General features: G+C 36.7%; 1 protein-coding gene across 1 annotated transcript; it reads left to right on the top strand.

Annotated features, from left to right (window-relative positions):
• Nucleotides 1-4,844: 4,844 nt before the first annotated feature.
• Nucleotides 4,845-5,549, top strand: LOC113729749 (ethylene-response factor C3). Its single transcript, XM_027253992.2, has one exon. It carries the CDS (start codon nt 4,845-4,847, stop codon nt 5,547-5,549), a length of 705 nt encoding a protein of 234 aa, XP_027109793.1.
• The last annotated feature ends 14,591 nt before the right edge of the window (nt 5,550-20,140 follow it).

Below are 20,140 nucleotides of genomic sequence, written 5' to 3'. Positions count from 1 at the left end.
AATAGATTTGGGTATTGGGCGGGATCAATCTAAACCCATCCCAAAGTGATCCCGCCCAAATTAGTTCCAAAACACATATGGGTAAGATTAGCCCCAAACCCATATGATTCGGTTCCATTTCGAACACAAGCAAATCTCGTCATCCCGCCCATTTTGCCACCTCTAGCTATGTTACATAAACACGACAAGACTTGATACCATTCGCTCATCATCCATGAAGTTGAAAGGTTTGTATTCTTAATCATTGTGATGGTTCTAGTCTAGGGAACCTTGATTCTTCGTTTAGGTGGACCAAAATGATCGTTCAAATATATCCATTTTTTAAAAAATTTTATTATTGGTCCTAAACAGAGGTTTAATTCTGCTTGACCGTATTTGGTAATGTACGTTGCATTAACCCCAACTAGCAAGATCTTATAATCCCAATGCTTATACTTAACTCCCCCTGATATGACCGAAAGTTGACCAAAACAGTATCATATTTGTCCTTTCTCTTTTTCGGTTTATTTATAAGAATTCGTCATTGTACTATTTATAGCAAAGAGGAAATTGCTCATTGAGGCCCTTTAGGCTGTAGCAGCAGCACCAGAGATTTTCTTCTTTCCTGAATCCTGATTGGTATAATGTGATGATTTACATAACATCAATGCTTCTCCGCAATATATCTTTTTTCTTGAAGCTTTAACTTTAGAGTTAAAACCAAAATTACGGAGCATCTTCTGTAAAGCAATAAGAGCAAGAAAATCACCGGAATTAAATCATTTTACTTTTACCGGGTTGGGAATTATAGTTGAGGTAAAAAGGCATAATATACTATAGATAGCGCCATACCATTTGGATTACTATTTCTTTAGAGTTTTTTGAGAAAAATTTACTGTAACGATTTAATATATATGAAGAAAAAATGCGATCGAAAAATATTTTTACAGAAAAATGTAAAAAAATTTCCAAACGTGTGTTGAGCACGAAGTGTGAATTCAAAGCTCCGATTGCCTTTTAATCTACTTTATTGCTGAAATCTTTGACCAAAACTTTTTTGAGCAGAGGTTTGAAGCATGGCAAGACTCATGAAGAGGGGATAGGAACTTGGTAGACTTCCCCTTTTTCCTTTTGACCCACTCAAGAAATCAAAGGGTTCCAAAGACTTTCTTTGGAAACGTCTCTTGAAGAATGATGAATGTCGATGGCTGCAATCATCCCTTGACCACTAATTCCCATGAGAGAGAGAGATGATCCCATCAATATTGAAACTCCTTTGTTTCATTTTGGCACTTTTAGCTAATCGATCAATCTACGTAAACGTAAGTTGGCTGATTACATAAAACATCCGGTTTATGAGATGATATTGGAGATGTTTGGAAATTCTGTTGGATATATATTGCTTGTGTCATAATAACTTCCAATAACTAACTAGTTATGCATGCACCAGTTAATTTTAATTTCACTTAACTGGACAGAATATTCGGTAAATGGAGTAATTAAACCAGTAGGTGTTGTGTCACTTTTTTGCACCTGTTTAATTACCATTTTACAATCACATAAATACGGTCGAAATTTTATATGATGATAATTATCAAACCAAAAATGACCAGCTACATCATCCGTGCGTAATTTGTTTACCAGAGGAGTGGGATTTGTTTTTCATATTAAGTTATTTTTTTTTTTTGGAGCATAATAATGTATCAACACATTTAAACTAGACTTTGTAAATGAACAAAATCAGTCATGTATTTTTCCATTGAAAGTGACCAGGGGGTCCACGAGTCAAATATTGCTCAAGACACCATTGAGGAAAAAATGTGAGAAGATTGATGCAGCAACAGAGCCTCGTCTGCATGAAGATAACAGGTTCATGCACCGCATGTATACTCACTCTCGTAAAGTATCTAAAAGAATTCTTAATTTCTTCTCTTTTTTTTTGTTTTTCCCTTTTGGCTTTTTCCATCTGCAAAATTTTGCACGAGAAAGGAATTCCACACATGGACGACTAGCTATAATTAAGTTTGAGGTTTATTAATCGTTTCACCGACCTCTGTGCAGCTTTGATAAGTACTGTAGGTTTCAAATCATGGCCGGCATTTCTAAATAATAAACACAAAGATAGCAATCTCTAAAATTAATCAAGGAGATGAGATATTCTTTAATTTGTTTCTGTGCTTGAGGAGTTGCACGTACGTCGCTTAGTATAAGTTTTTCTTTAATTTTTTATCCTCTTTGTTGTTCTTGTAAATATCACTTCGCACCTCAAAATTTCAATTTGTACTATCTTCCAAATTTTAAAAATCATCTAAATTTGGAATTTTTTATTATAATATATACCAATCCAATCAACCCTCAAATTAGTTTTACTTAGAGTACTTATATATAGTTGTCAATTCATTTGAGCTAAAATTGTGCATATATTCTTTACAAATCATTTCAATATTGAAAACACCTCGATTATTGTCTTACTTTAAAAAAAAAAAAAACATTTCGATTATCCAGAATTTTTAATTGCTATCTGTTCTAAGGCTACAATATCTGGTGGCACAGCAATTCCTCCTGGAGCCCTCTTTTTTTCGTTACTTATTTTATTTTATAGTTTGCTGACTAAGGCACTAAGCTGCATATTAATTCCAGGTTCTACAAGCTTCGAATTCCTTTTCCGTTCAAACAGCTGTCAAATATTAGAATATTGAATTTTCTAACATTACTTTTCTCATGTAGTGCAAAAATTTCATTTTGTATCAGCCAAACGCCGCGGGAGATTACAAACCCACAGCAGAAATCCAAATGTTATTGAAGTTTTATAGCCCCAAGGATTTGAACACATCTACGGACGTAATCACGTTTCCTCACTGCTGACCTGTAAAGGCAGGCTGCTATTTAAGAAGTTCTAAGGAACGATTTTATCTAAAGTCAACTTGAAACTATCGGGGGACTCAGGACACCGAAAATGATAGACTACCCGATCTATTCATCTCGTGTTGATGTGGTCAGATTATATATACGAATGTTTGGCCTTGGGGCCAATGTACAAAATGTCAATTTCTCATCTTACACTGGTTCAAAACACATTCCTAAAAATCCAAAAGGTAGTCAAAAGCGTCTAACATATTTTTTAAAAGTAAGAACGGTGGATCTTCAACACTCCACAATAATAACGTTGAGAAGCCAAAAAAATGTGGCAATTGTGTAGCCGTCTTGACCTTCAAGCACAGATCTATTCTAGTGAAATGTTGCCAATAATCGAATCTAATGTCTCTGTTTTAATATAATTTAGAGCTTCAAGGTTAGTTTCATCTGCTTGTCCATTTTATCAATATATATTTAATGAATTCAGATCTTGACAGTGTTAGTTTGTAGCCACCAATCTTTCCTTTCATTTCCAACTTGGAAAAGAAAAAAGTGTTTTTCCTTATTAACTACACTCACTCCAAAAGGTACTCCTAACATGTCAATCATCTTAGGTACAATTAACTAATCCCCTCTTTGGAGGGTCAGTATTGTATAGAGTTTGTTTCACGCATTAATTTATGGGAAGTGATGTACCTTGAATCAACGATCGTACACTCAAGTGTATAGAGTGTAGGAAAATTACTTATAAACACTTTTTTTTGAAAAAAAAAATCATTTGAACGTACGTCAATTAAACTCCTAAAATGACAACCAAGAACAAAGATTAGTATAGTTAATGCGCTTCTTAATTAGAGGCTCAAGAGTTAAAACATTGTGACAAATGGAACTTACTTGCAATTACATATAGAAAACATACATATATGTTACACTAACTGGCTAGAATCTTTACAGAAGAGAATTATACTAGTGTTATGGGGAAATCCACTTGTAACTGATCAACAAAGATGAGACACAAGATTAGGGTAAAAGTAGATGAAGGGAAAGTTATTAACAGCGTTTTAATTAATTAAGTCGGTTTCACACTTTCTTTGTACACATTTTTTGCCAGCGAAAGTCACGAATAAATACAGCCATTAAAGCTAAGGAATTGCACGTTAAAAGCATGCTCCACCTCACTGTTAAGATCTGAATTCATTATATATATATATATATATATATATATATATATATATATATATATATATATATTCAAACTCACCTGTAATGAAAAAAATCTAAATAAGGTGTCAGAATATTTCTTTAGTCTAATCCGTTCTGTATACCTGTTAACCCTTTATACAATATCTTTAAACTTCCCTTCCATAGATTAGACTATAGGTACGTTATCATTGGGAAAAAAAAAATCCTAATTCATTCAAAATAACATATGGAGTAATTGTTAACCACTTTGACTGAGGCGTAAAAGACTTTGGATTAAATAGGCCCACTTGGTCAGCAATACATTCTCCTATGCTGATACAAAATTTGTGATTGACCCTGCAACAAAGTGCCAAGTGGACCGGAATAGGAATTGTGATGATTGCGTTGCTATAATAGATTAATAGTTGCCAAATATATCATCAACAATGACGTCACAGAATTCTCATCTGATCTGGCCGCCAAGTCCACCGAGTCGTTTGACTCACGTGTCCGTTGATCTCCAGTTTTCTCCCTAGACCATAGCAAAGTCTTTCAGGTCCCACTCCCTACCCCTCAAATGGGACAAAGACCAGATTTTTTTTTTTTTTTTTGTGGCCGAAACAAAGACCACAATTTGGTTGGGTTAAAACAATTCCAAGTGTATCAATCAAATTATTGTTGTCAATGTCACCGATAAGCTATTTTAATTCCTCCCGTTCGTGTGCCTCGTACCTATATATAACGGATAAACCCCGTCTTTGATTTTCAGTTCTAATCGCATTATCTATCGTGGTTCAGTCGTAAACCTTAACAATTTGAACTCATTCATGGATTATTCATCATTTCCGCAGCATTCTTTCGCTGAATTCCCTCCCGAAAGCTCAGCTTCATCAAGCATGTACTGCTACAATTCCCAGCATTGTCAGTCCAGTCTTCCTTTTAACGAGAATGACTCTCAGGAAATGCTTCTTGCTCGAGTCATATCAGAAGCTGCAGGTAGCGGAAACTCCATGGACGCACCATCTTCCAGCCGTATCAAGGAGGAAGAGGAATGTGCTCAACAAAATGACTATGACGAGCCAATGAATCAAGTTAGCTATAGAGGCGTTCGCAGGCGGCCATGGGGGAAGTATGCAGCTGAGATCAGGGATTCTACTAGAAACGGCGTTAGAGTGTGGATAGGAACGTTTGACACTGCCGAAGAAGCAGCTTTAGTCTATGATCAAGCTGCATTTGCATTGCGCGGCCACGCGGCGGTTCTTAACTTTCCGGTAGAGGTAGTTTACGAGTCGTTGAAGCAGATGCAGTATGGTTTTGAAGAGGGTTGCTCTCCGGTTTTAGTGATGAAGAAACGACACTCCATGAACAGGAGAAATGCACTGAGCAAAAAGAGAAGTCAAGTTTTGATGGGCTTGGATGATGATAATAATAATAATGTATTGGTTTTGGAAGATTTAGGCACTGACTATTTGGAGGAGCTCCTCGGCGCATCCGAAAGTACATCTTCTTCTTGTCCTTGGCGTCATCAATGAATATGGCTAGACAGGGACTGAACTTTTTTTTAAGTATGATTTAAATATTCATTCCAGCTTCTTTTAGCGTTGGATTAAATCTTCTCTAAGATGTATTATCTTATCTAAATAGAAGAAGATGGTACTCAAGTGGCCATTGGAACACCCATTTGAACCTTCGCACATTCATGTTAAAATATAAAATTGGCAATTTCCAAACATGAACTCAAATTTCGGAAGTTGGTGGGTACGATGAACTCCACCACTAAATCCGAGAGTGCTTCTGGTCCTTCGTAAGCATGAGCATGTCTGGGCAGGGGACAAAAATTTAGGCATCTTTCAAATACTCATTCCTTTTCTTTTACTATAGGATTAAATATTTTTCTGTACTTATTGCAGAGGTAAAAATGGCACTAAAAGTTTTGTAAGTTATATGGAGAATTAGTTTGTGCTGGCATCTTTTTACTTCTTTATGTTAGTTGAACTTTGAAAAGACCTCTCCATATGCAAGTGACTCTATATGTTTTCCCTACCGCCAAATAGTTGAAAAGTAAAAAGGCTGATTAGCAGATAGTACAAAGCCAAGGAGGCAAGGACCAACTCCAACGTGCAAAACGACGTGGCATCCTTGTCTGACCTGGAAATTAGCAAAATAATTCTCTGAACTCCATGTTCCTCCTAACCTTTCTCCTTATCTGCTATTTGTTGGCTCTGGTCGCCACAGACACCACACCCTTCTCCCAGAACCATCACAAACGCAAGGAATTGATGATGCATCAAGAAGTAGAACCATCTGATGAGGCAGGGAGGTCGTGGAATAGGATGATTAATCTTGATTAGTAGTTGGCTACATAAGCAGCTACGTTTCTGTATTTGTTAGTTAACAACTAATTGTGCTGAGGCGGCAAAAACAATTACCAATTGGACAGCTACCGAGAAGGAATCGTGAATAGGAAATTAGTCAGTTTTTGACTTGTTGACTCTTTCACAGTATCTCTGTATTCTCTCTAATTCATTTCGATACAATTCACCATTCTACCTCGAGAATTGTTCTCCATTATTCATCAATTCTCTGGGGTTTGGTTCAAAGATCTTCACTGTCTTCTTGCATCAGGAATTTACATAATAAAAAAAGTACTGGAAATCTATAAATGAACACGAGATATGGCGGCAAAGGGAGCTATACCGACTCAAAAGTATCTAAAATGGTATGCGCTACTTTTGTTCGTTTTCTTGTACACGTCATAATAGAAGCTCTAAGTTCTTGGATTTTTCTCTGTATCTTGGTATTTTGGCATATCAACTTAGCGTTTTATTCTTGGCATGGGTAGTGCGCTTCTTTGGGTTATGGTTGTGGTGGTGTTCTTTTTATCTGTTCATTGGTTGTTGTTTTGGTGTAGTTTCTTGGTTATTTGTTGTTTTGGGAGGAACAGAGTTCTTGTATTTGGGTAGCGGGAGAGTTCTTGCATAAAGGAGACAACTCTGTTGATTTCAGAGTCTTCGGGCAGGGAGGATGAAAGTCGGGAATTTAGCAAGGGGTTGGGAGCTACCCAAAATGGTTCTTGTACGAACGATGCAAGCCAAAGTTCCACTGCAGGAAGCCATGTTCTGCCGCAGTCGCTATGCGTGGAATATTGCACGAACCAGGGGACGCTTGGCCCTGTTTGTTCCTGGTATGGAGAATCCTCCTGAATCCTTATTCATTTATACACTGGACAGTTACCAAGATGGTGGTGTTAGTTCCTGGACCAGGCATGCCATACCCTATCCCGCAGGTTTTGATGGTTCATCTGTATTTGGTATCCTCCTTGTGGGCAACTTGCCGATTGGCCACTGCAGGACTGTTTTTTTTTTTTTTTTTTTTTCAGTTTTCATCACATAGATGAAGTTATTAGTTCGTGAAGTGGCATGGAGTACTGGCAAAGGATCTAAAATAGTCGTCTTCTCGTAGAAAATACTGCTTTGTAGGAACTGTACAACATTTTCCTTTTTTCTATTTTTGATATAGAAAGCTGAAATAGATGTTTCTAGTGCACAAGGGATCTAGTGATATTCTCGTCTCTGCTAATGTACTTGGAGCAGTTCAACTACACCGCACAAGCACTTGAAAGTTGTCTCAGCTTTATCATCTTTCTTGATTGATTGAGCGAATTTCTTGATACATAATTATATTGATTGAACTCAATTATCCATGCAAATTGAGTTCATTGATCCTACATACTACAATCTCCTGTAAGATTAAATTTTGGAGGTTAATCTTATGATTCTCACCTGCTCATCCGGTACTTTTATCACCCAATCATGGTTAACAATATCGGCAGATTCTAATACGACTCGGCCAAATCGTAACTGGAACTGAAGTGACCGATACGATACCGATTCTTGAATCGCGGATAATACTCTATATCCGCGGCAACTCGCTCTAACTCGGCCGATATTGGTCGATTTGAATCCGTGATACGTGATATTGACTAATATATCCGAGTCAACTCAGAGTCGACTAGGATATTTTTTTAGATTGTACATTTTTTGGTATTTTCTAATTTTAGTAATTTTTTTCAAATTTTTTGAACATTTTTATATGCTATAATATGCGTATTACCTGATATTCAACCGATATGCAGTGACGAATGTGGAACAACCGCAACCATGACGCTATTGCAACCCGCGAGGACCGAAGGAAGGCATCTTACATTGAAATCTGATTATGGTGTGCAAGTGCTATCCTTGTTGACACGTCTAGGTGTGGAAGCTTTTCCCTCCAGAAGTATAGAAATCACCTCCGAAACTAATTCGACTGGCGTTGTAATTATTACGAGCAAGTCCGGTTACTCCCAGCAGCAGCATAATCAGTATTCGGAAAAAGGGTTAGCTCAGACTCCTCCAATCGAAAAATGCCCATAATACCCGTTGGTATCTTATCAGGTAGTTAGTTCATCTATAATCACAAGTACATAAAAGAAGGGGAAGCGTAGCAGTAGTCTTTTTGAGAGTTGTGAGACTTGAAAACTTACAAATCTATCTTTCATTGTCTTCTGTGTACGATAACATTCACACGTTGCTTTCTAGCCAAGACCGACCAGAAGTTCTTAATTTCTTAATACTGCTAGGATTTTTATTTGTTCTTAAATCTAGCTAGGATCTAATTAGTTGTTTGATTATTGATACCCTGTCTGTTAGGGGCATCATTGACTTAAACCCCATCATCTTTCAAGCAAATAACTTGTAAAGCGTGGAGTTAATTTACTGATGTACTTGAATTCCTTGCAATCTCTGCAAATTCTAGTGATATACTATCTGTTTTTTGAGATGTTACTGTACGAATCAAAATAAAGCATCAAATAATATGAAATTAGTTTCTTCGACCATTGCTATAATCATAATCGAGTAGAGGGGTAATTAATTATTGTAACAAGTATCTAAGGATGACAATGGGGGCGAGTGGCCCGCGGGGGGCTAATGGGGCCCCCGCTTAGAATCCCCCACCCAGCCACCCGCTTTAAAAAGATAAATATATAAAATATATATATGTATATAAGTATATATATAATAGATAATTTAATTAGTTACAAACTTATGATAATGATAGTACTAGTTATATGTATTATATAATGTATATTAGTACATGTAATATAATTGATATTATCAATTATACTAATAATTATATATGTGTACTAATACAAATTATTAATTGATTATACTAAATTTACTAATACATTTATACTAAATTCCTAATTACACTTAATACAATAACATTTTTTTCTCAAAAAAAAACACAAGCACAATAATGAATTAGTGATTGTATTTGTGCCAAAAGTAAAAACTTGACTACTTTAGTTGTATTTATTTTATCATGTTGGATTGTATTCAAATAACTTTTGTTTGATTGTTTTTATAAGTTTCAATTGTAAAATTACAATGAATAATAATTTGGTGATATTTTGATATTTTAGTACTTGATTATTTGCTAAAATTTAACTATAATAAAATTATATAACAAATTTTTATTAACCCTGCGGAAGCACTCGCAGGGGAAGCGGGACGGGGCAAGTGATGCAGGGGCCGGGGGAGGGGACGGGGGCGGGGGGAGTTTGTAGGCAGCAGGGCGAGGGACGGGGGTGGGGCCCCTGCCCCAACCCCGCCCCGTTGCCATCCTTACAAGTATCCAACAGTCCTTGTTACTCCTCATTTTTGTGACCCTGACCATAGTTTCTTCAGAACAGGATCTACTTCACCATGTGAATCGAGCAACAAACAACGGAATGGTGAAGGATAAGCAGAATGTGTGTCAAATCTTTTGAAATTACCGCCATGAATAAACGCAAATTTCTTGGTCTAATGTACAAAGGCAGAACTTTTTTTGGTAGGTAAGATTTTATTTGGCAAATTACACTTTACCCCCTATGATAAAGCTAATTTTTACATAACCTCCCTCTAGTTTTAAAAACTATATATAACTCTCTCATAGTTTGGATTAAAGTGTCAAAGTGACGGAAATGATCATTCGTAACGGAACCTATTAAAATGTCAAAATTATCCTTATTTAAAAACTAAAATGGCTTAAGTAACTAAAATATATAAACATAATATGTATGACAATAACTCCCTGTGGTTAACAAATAATTTTTTAACTTTACGTAAGGATATTTTTTATATTCTAGTTGACTCCGTTATGGATTACAAATTCCGTCACTTTGACACTTTAATTCAAAATATGAAGGGATTATGCATAATTTTTGAAATCATAGGAAGATTATGTAATAAAATACTAAACCGTAGGAGGTAAAGTATAATTTGCCCATTTTATTAATACTCAAGAAAAATACAAAATAGAAAGGGCATACCCTAATCATAAACCGACCAACAAAGTCACAAAATTACAAGAGGACATTCCTCATGGTAAACATCCAACACCGACAAGATTAAATGTCATACACAGGAAACAGACTCACTCATACAACGTGTGTAACATGTATGACACCCCACCGTTGACAAATCATTTACGAAGGCAGAAACCTAATTAGCTGCTCCACTAACTAACTAATTAGAAGGCGGCGGAGGTGGCTCAACACCTGTGCATGGTGATGGAGGAACCCCCATGTGCACTTCATGATTGGGCAGTGGAGGAAAAAGTTTACTCGGCCATCCAATTATCCCTCCTGGTCCTAGCCTTGATGGCTCGAAACGGGCGGATGCGGCTTCCACCGATTTGCAAGATAGGGCCATTCTGATCTCTCTTGCTTCGACCATGTACTTGTTCTTGTTTGCATTTCTGCTGTCCAGAGCCACCCCAAGCACCAGCACAAACAGAAGCATGTAAGGAAGAGCGATATTCATTGCTGAAACTGATTAAGTTGCTGTGCTTATATGCAAGAGCCTTCAGGATCTTGACTCTTTAAGTCCAGTTTCCTGTTGTATTTATAAGAGTGGAAGGCCTGATTTAGGCTTCACAAACACTACCATTCTTTCCAAATACAAGTAGAAAAGACAAGACTGGTGTTCTGGATTTTAGCAGGACAGACTGAATTGAAGTAAACGGTAACCTAACTAGTAGGTGAGTCAACTGCGCGTTTTTGTAGTTCACATGATGGCCTTCTTTTGGTATTCCACAGAGTTATCCGAATTTTATTTCTACAAGTTGATTGTGGAAACTTCTGAATGATGCATTACTTTAATGTTTAAAGTTTAAAATGTCCAAGAAAAATAAGGAAGTCTACATGTATATTGGGGCGTATTTTGTATTAATAATTACATTTTAATCAACTAATAGTGCGCATAATTATTGTTGGTATTTTTAATCACACCTTTTTAATAATTTTTCTGCTACATCACATTTTTTACTTCCCAATTTGAATTTGCACATAATTCTTGGCTGGTGATAATTTGGTGGGTCACGTTATCCAACATTCTAGGATTAAGCCCTCAATTGTCCTTCAATTTTGTCAAAAATTGAATCATTTGACCACTTTTACTAGAACACCGTGTCCATCAAGGAAGGCTCCCCGTGGCAAATTACTTGACAAGACGATACTCATAAGTTGACCATCAGCTCCGTTACCTACATTTTTTTTTTTGGAAGGAACGTTACCTACATATTGAGAGTGCATTGTCCTCGCAGCATTTTGGACGGATTTTAATTAAGACTCATTGACATGTTTGAAATTGTTCACATACTCTGTACATGACTAATTTTATGAAAAGTTTTTAATTTATTTTTCATTGAAAATTTCAATTGATTTTATGTTATGGAAATAGAGGATTGAATTAGTAGTGATAACACCTAAGTTACTAAATTGACCATGACCCTAAAATGAGGATCAAAATGATCGTTTTCCCCTTGACAATGACACCAACGGTCTTTTCCTCCCACCTCGAATTACATACATAAATTTTTTTTTTCTAATTCTCATTCAAAAGAGCTATATATTCTTTTCTCTCAAATTGACAAACTAGGGTATGTAGTTATCGAGCATTTCCTTTAAAAGAAAAAAAAATCATCTCAGAAACATGCGTATTAAGATATTGTTGTATACAACGCTCAATTGCTTTCTTGTTGGCAAACATAATTGCAGGGGCAAAGACAGTTGTGAGAGACATAAAAAAGATTTAAGATGGAAAAGTAAAAGTTTGATATGCATCTGCTTTACGAGCAAAATATTGAAATAGTGAAAGGAAAATTTTTAAGCCTAGTGAAGCGAAGAAACGTACAACTGAAAACGTAGAACCTCGTTAGGAGGAAATGATCCGAAAATGAATGGGCTCGTTGAGCAACCTAATGTCATCTTGCGTCAAAACAAGAAGTAAAAACGAAAATCCTTATCAAACACATTTGACAGCAACCAACTATGGAAAACCAAATGTGAATCTAGCAAAATAGAAAAGAAGAAACAAGGATGAAGGATAAGCAGAACGTGTTCAAATCTTTTTCATTACTGTAGTCATTTCGTGGAAGTTTCTTAATCTAATGTACAAATGCAGAAACTTGGCTAATCCACTAATTAACTAATAAGCAGGCGGCGGCGGAGGTGGCGGCTGTGGCACAACGCCAATACATGGTGGTGACGGAGGAGCTCCCATGTGCACACGACGGTTGGGCAGGGGAGGAAAAGGGTTACTCGGCCATCCATTCACTCTTTCTGGTTCTAGCCTTGATGGCTGGTAACGAGCGGCGGCGGCGGCCGCCACCGTATTACAAGACAGCGCCATTCTGATCTCTCTTGCTTCAACCACATACTTGTTGTTGTTTGGATTTGTACTATCCAGAGCCAAACCATGCACAAGCACAAGTAGGAGTATGTAAGGAATCAGAGCACCCATTGCTGAATTAACTTGCAATCTGTAAAGAGTCTCTTCAGTCTTCAATCTTGAGTCCTAGCTTCTTGTTCAATTAAATACTCCAACAAATAAGAGTATAGGAGGTGAAAGGCCAAATTTGGAATATTCTAATTTCATTTAGCAAGGGGGGTGTTGATTGACTTGAGCTGGCTCCGCAGGATTAATTGAAGTAAACTTGGGAAGTAGGTGAGTCAACTACGCGTTTTTATACTCTCGCATGCAGCCTTCTTTCTGGATTAATTATTTGCAAATAATAAAGTGTATCCAAACGCACCCTTAAGGAGCGGCTGGATCCACCATAGACGAAGATGGTTCGTAATTATAGAGATATATGCAATCCTTGTTCTTTTGGCGGCAAAGAATGCAAAACTGTACAAATAAGATTCATCCTTAAGACTTGTATAAATTGAAAATTCATCCATGTACGTAGAAATATAAACGAAGCTTTTATGGTTTGACTTCTATAAAGTGAGAATTCGTTCATGTAAAAGTATAAACCAAGCTTTTATGGATTGTTAAGTTAAGTTAGTGGCCATGTGTTATTAATCTATTGGTTACTACAATAAATTGCATTGTGGGTTAGTAAGATTGGCCACATGGGATCCAATACCGTAATGTTAGTAGTAGACGATTAGTAGCACACTGCCGCAGGGTTGCTAAGAAGCTAGTAGTACTGTAGTAGTAGCCTCGCTGTTTGGTTTTTTCATTTGTAAGAATTAGCTGCAGCCTCGTTTTCAATAGAAGAATATTACCTTTGCCTCGTATATCGATTTCTTGTGATCGTTCCTCTGGATTTATGTTATTGTTGATTTGGGTCCATCAATCCGTGGTAACTACAATTCCTAAACCGTTAACATATTGGGTTATTACTGGATTTTTTGAAAGTGGACAACTGTTATTCATGCTAACAATAAAATAAGCGTTCCTGACAATCAGGAACCAAAGGATAAAATCAGAGACTCGCAGTAATTAGATTTTATTATTCATGTCAATCAAAGATTACAAGGTAAATCAGCTCCTCTTGTCACATTCTTTATTTGCTATTATCTTTTTCTTTTTTGGGTTTCTGACAAATATTTGGCTGCACAAGTAGCCTTGTTATTTGGCTGCTGACAAGAGGAGGAAACCCACATAATGCATCGAGGGAAATACTTCAGTAGACTCAAATTTAGGAAACCATATCCAGCATCCGGTGATCATTAGTTTTCTTAATCATGACATGGGAGTCGGGCAAATCGTACTCCCGTGGGAACATTTTCTCGAGGTGGTCTCCATGGCTGGGGGCATGGGAGCACAGGAACTCCCACACGACTAGGGTTGTTGGGCACAGGCACTACCACTGGAGTAGGGTTATTGGGCACAGGCACCACAACTGGTGTAGGGTTGTTGGTGGCCGGTGGTCTCCTCGGTAAACCACCGGGGTATGGGTAAGTGCAATCATCTCCCCATGCACCAACTGGGCACGTGATAGGCCTGCCTTCACAATCAGAAGCAAGATCAACTGCAAGCAGGAAAAACACCATTGCAATCACACAGGAAGAAGAACAAGACTTCATATTGCCTGCTTAGTGATAATCACTTCGATCAATTGACAATTCTGTATCTAGTGCATGCTAATTGAACTATTGCTGTGTTTATATAGAAGTATGGAACAATGAAGGAAGTTGACTTTGAAATCACATGATGAATTACAACCTTAATTACTTCGGAACTAGGCAGAGTTTAACGACTTTCAAGGCATGCAAATTGTGTTCTTGATCCTAGTGAGTAGGCAGTGGAATGAGGTTTATATGAGCCGTCGTTACGTGGTGCATTACATTTCTATAAGAGCATGTATCGACTTTTTTTATAAGACCGGGAAATTTTGGGAAGTTTCGGTTCCAACTTCCAAGGTCCAGAGTCGGGAGAAATATGCATTCATCCGGAAACATCAAAATGAGATGGAAACATGCACATTGAGTAGAGTGGCTCCTGATACAAAGACTGCTAGCGTCGTAGAGTGAAGCAGTTTCCTTACTACTAGTTATATGTTTAGAAAGTGACTTCCAAGATTCAAAGTAGTATTGTGAATTGATATTCGCATTCCCTTTTAGCCTTTGGGCACTCCAATTTACTTAATAAATAACATGCCTTCAAGGGGTGCTAGAAGCTAATTGAAGAGTGCAAATATCACCTCCCAATTTATTTCTAAATTAATTGCAGGGCACATGTATGCAAATTATTATGATCCCACTTCCTTATTCCAAGTCAGACATTCAAGGAAATCAAGATTCAAGCTGATCAAATGCTTGATTGGATTACTAACTTAGAGAGTCATATTGGATTGCTATTTTTTTGGAGTTTTTATATATAAAAAAAAGATATATTGTATTAATTTGATGTACATGAGAAAAAAATATAATTAAAAAACGTGTTCATAAAAACATAAGATATTTTTTTTGTGTAGAAAACTCCAATTCAAGCACCACCTATTAAGGAAAGACTTGACATTTTGTTGGTCACCTTACAAAAATAATTGAACTTGACAGAAAGTAATCTTAACTCTCAAGCACAAGAAATTAAGTCCAGTTTTCAATGCAAAAAAACATGTGTACCGGAGTAATTGATGTAATTGACTAGGTCAGGTGTTTACTAAAAGCAAGATCTATGGTTGAGATCTTCCTATTTGCAGAACAAAATTGACTAACCACGTACAGATACTGTCTTAGCTAGCAAGAAATTGGCGAATTGTGCTGATCTATTCAGCACTCTATGGTCACCTTCACCCATCAATCTCCTTGCCAATACGAACAAGAAATTATAGTTGGCGCCTTAGCGGCCAGGTTCTATTACATATATGATATACCTTTCATCTGCTTTTTTTTTTTTGGGTCAAAACGATAACATTTACCTTTCATCTGCTTCACTTATTCTTTTTTTTTTTTTTTTGCCTTTCTTACCTTAGCAAGCTAACCTTTCAAGCTTCCAAATGTGGACGCTCGATGGTGCATTATGTCAAGTAGAATTTATAAGAGCACTTCAATTGCACGGACTCTGTTTTTGCAAAAAGATTTGACGTACTACCTTTTTACCCTTGAGCTCATTTCTCTAAAACAAAAATCGCTACAAATACATATCATATATGGAATACATATGATGACGACAGAAAGTGACATGATATACATGTTTGAATAGTCAAAATTGGAAAAAAAAAATTCAAGTAAAAGAATAGGAGCAAGTGTTGCGAATGAATTTGCTTTGAATCCTCAAACCTTAGAGTAATTAATTTAGCCCACAAAGTGTAAGTGCCTAAAAAATTATTGTTTGACTAGAAATTAAAGATTGGAGAGAGTAGGTCCCGTTTGATAGCTCAGTTCAGCACTTAAATTTAATGAATTTAGATTTTAACATATTCAGATCGTTTAATAACCAAAATTGAATATCTGAATTAATTAAATAGCATCTAATTTTCCAGACAAAACTTGCTCCCAAAATTAAGTGATATGCTATTCACTTATCACTGAATGTGATATGTACTCAAATATATTAGATTTAATATTTAACAATTCAATAATTCAATGAATTCAGATTTTAGATTCCAGTTCTATCAAACACACCCTAAGTTAGGGCTGAAATAAGAAAAATAAAAAGTTAGTGTTGAAACAAGTTGACAGGACTCAATTTCAGACAGAACTTTTGGAGGCCAAATTGTAATTTTCGTAAAAGTTTAAGAAGAGGCCCGCAATTCTTGTTCTTTCGGTGTGAAAGAATGCAATAGTCTTTTCTTCTTCTTCTTCTTCTTCCTTTTTTTTATGCGGCAAGATTGAAAAAACGTTCATGAAACTTTTGTTCTTAATTAGATTGTGACTGAGCAACACTAGACACAAGAACCAGACAGCTCCTTACGGTTGCAGACTTGCATTAAGCAGGATTCGATCTTCACTAAAATCAAAATTGCGTCTTATTTTCCTGCTAGTGATGTTGGGCGCTCAACGACTCAAGTGCCAACTTTTTCATTTTTGGAGACAAAAAAGGCATTTGTTTTAAGTTAATGAAATCCCAACATTATGCTAAAGCTAAATTATGCTCTTAGAACTTTTTTTTTTTTTTTTTTTTGGGTTTTAGGATGATTAAAAAAAAAAAGAAGCAACAATGCTATTGCTTGCTTGTTTTAAGTTACAAAATAAAGAAAATAGAGTATTGTCTCCCAGTGAAGTTACGAGACGAACAATACAGAATTGCCGGTAACTAAAGTTAAAAGAGTGGACGGCAATCGAGTTAGGATTTAGGAATTATGATAGGTAAGTAGTTGAGCACAAGTTACTTTAAGGAAAACCAAAAATATGTGAATCAACAAAGACGTTTACCTTTTCCACAGCTTATATTCTATTAATTCAATTTTAGATTTGTTCAAAAATTTTTCGAATCTATTGTATCTGTTAAATTACAGATCTAATCTATTATTTTTAAGTGCATGTTTAGCCTACTATTAGGACAATGATATAAATCAAATTGTACTGAATAATTTTTAACAACTGATTAATAAAATTTACTTTTTATCAAAAAAATTTCCATTACTTCGACATTGCATAACTTATAGTTCATTAATTTTGTCAGTTGAATACTGCGTGACATTGCATAGATTTCCAAAACCATTTGGCCTACGGTGTTTCTGTAGCATATCATGGTCGTATTGCTGGATTTCTTGAGGGAGGGTGGACAAAGCTTAATTATTCGTGCAAAAACCAGATCCTAACAAATCATCAGGAAACAAAGATTAAATTCAAAGCCATTACATACTACACGTCATTGACCAGACAAACCAAGATCACAGCATACATAAAACAACTCTTTATTTGGGCAGTTTTTTTTTTTTTTTTTTGGGCTTCTTTTTTCCCGGGTTTTCTTTATTCTGCCAAACGTTCGTACGGCTGCACATGCGCCGTTATTTATTATCTGGCTGCTAATTAATAAGAGGAAACTCACATAACGATAATGGGAAATACTTTGGATAAGACTCGGATAAAGGAAACCATCCAGATTCCAGAGTCACAATCTTGTTGCATGGGTATGGGTATCGACTCGGGTAAGGAAAATGGTTTTGAGGTGGTCTCCACGGCTGGGGGCATGGGTACACGCGACCGACATAACCGGGGTTGTTGGGCACTGGTACTACCACCGCCGGCGGAGGAGGAGGGTTATTTGGCACGGGCACGGGCACCACAACTGGAGGTGGAGGAGGGTTGCCGGGGACTGGGTTTCTCCTTGGTATACCGTAGCAATCATCTCCCTCGGCATCCGTTGGGCACATACGCCTGGCATCACACATGGAAGCAAGATTAACTACGACTAGGAATAACACCACTGCGATTAGAAAGGAAGATGAAAGCTTCATTTCTTGCTTAATTAGTGATAATCACTTCGATAAAATTGATGATCCAGTATTGAGTGCATGTTAAACTGAAGCACTGCTGCGTTTAAATAGGATAACGAAAGAAGTTGACTTTGAACATGATCACATGGTTTCAAGCGTAATTACTTCTCAACTAGACGGATCAACACAATGACTTTCAAGACATTCAAATTAGTACTTTCTTGATAAAATTAATCAGGAGGCAATCAAGCGAGGTTCATCTGAGCCGTAGTTATGTGGTGCATTTCGTTCAACAAAAAAAAGATGTATTATATATCTATATGCCCGGAAAAATCTAGGGAGTTTCCGCTCCAACTCCAGGCAGGGTCCAGATTCGTGAGAGAATTGCAATTTGCAAAATGAGACATCCAAAGAACTGCTACAATCACAGACTTAGTTTCTTGAGAACTCTTATAACTACTATCACTAATATGTTTAGAACTTTGCCAGCATTAATTAGTAAAATGTGTAAATTAGAGATAAACACACCCGACATATGAAGTACCCAAGTGGATTCAGCTAGTGGTCTAATCTTTAGGGGCAAGATTTTACTGGCCAACTTCCACTTCTAGATTTTGGTACAAAAAAGGCTCGTAATTCAATTACCTGGGAAGCTACTGAATGATGCAAAATCGGAATAAATGATTTAAATTGGGAGGGCATTTTCAACATTACAAAGTAACTAGATCTGAGTTTGTTCACTACTAGTGTTCTTGTGATGAAATGTAAACCAGATCAAGTCAAGACAGTCGATTCTAATGTCCATAATTTCAATACGATTCAACATTCTTATCAAGATTAGACTTTTTTCCGAAGGAAAAAAAAGAAAAAAAGAAGCAGTAGTAATAAATTAAAGTAACCTTAAGTAAGAGTTACACACTTACACTAGTAGGAGAATAAAAAGCTTGTTCATCTATTTTGCGAGCACAAGTACTCTTTTCAAGGAGGAAGGACATAAACTTCCAAATGCAAAGCCCAAAACAGGGAAAGAATAGTGAAGAGTATGCGAAATCTAATGACATCTTCTTACAATTAAGTTCAATGACATTTTTCAGAAAGAAAAAAATATGTCAATGTATAACTGCTGAAGATTAACTTTAGTAACTGGGAGGCGGAGGCGCTTGTAGAACACGTATACAAGGTGCAGCAGGAACATCCATGTGCGTGGGAGGGTTGGGCAGGGGAGGAGGTTTACTAGCCGGCCATCCTTGTCCCGGTTCTACCCTGGATGGCTCGTAAACAGCGTAGGACGATGCCACTTTGTGACAAGATAGGACTTCTCTTATCTCTCTTGCCTTCACCAAATAACTATTATTTGTGTTTCTATTCTCCACAGCCATACCATGCATAAGCAAAACTAACAGTAGGTAACCAAGAGCCTGCATTATTGAACAAGTTAACTTGAGGAGATGAAGCAGTAATTTTGGAATCATTAGCTATCAGATTACTGTTGTATATTGGGATGTAGAAAATCTTGGATGACAAGCTTTGGGTGGATAGTTGACTTCACGAGGGAGGTTGACCTAGGAAGTTGAAATTTAGTATGCCAGCTAAGATGTTTGGCGGTAATTGATAGTCAACTTTTGAAGTATGCAAGCAAGCCATCGGACGGTGGGAGGCCATTAAACTTACCTATTAATTGTGATTATCACCTTCCAATGACTTTTTTTGATGAAATTTCCGTCGATTTTCTTTTCTCTTAAATTAAGGTAAAGTAGGATCTACAATTGTTATCATTACAATAAAAAAAAAAAACCTAAACAAGAAAGGGTTGGATGTCATTCAAATGTAGATTTGTTTTCCAATTTTGATGGGACATGACATTTTTCAGGATTAGTAGTCTTGTCATTGACAAGTGCTGTGTTACCTTTTCTACGGGTTCAAT

The sequence above is a fragment of the Coffea arabica genome, chromosome 2e (genome assembly GCF_036785885.1).
Source record: "Coffea arabica cultivar ET-39 chromosome 2e, Coffea Arabica ET-39 HiFi, whole genome shotgun sequence".
NCBI lineage: Eukaryota > Viridiplantae > Streptophyta > Magnoliopsida > Gentianales > Rubiaceae > Coffea > Coffea arabica.
Note: the sequence above shows the minus strand (reverse complement) of the source record. Positions and strands in the feature narration are given on the sequence as shown.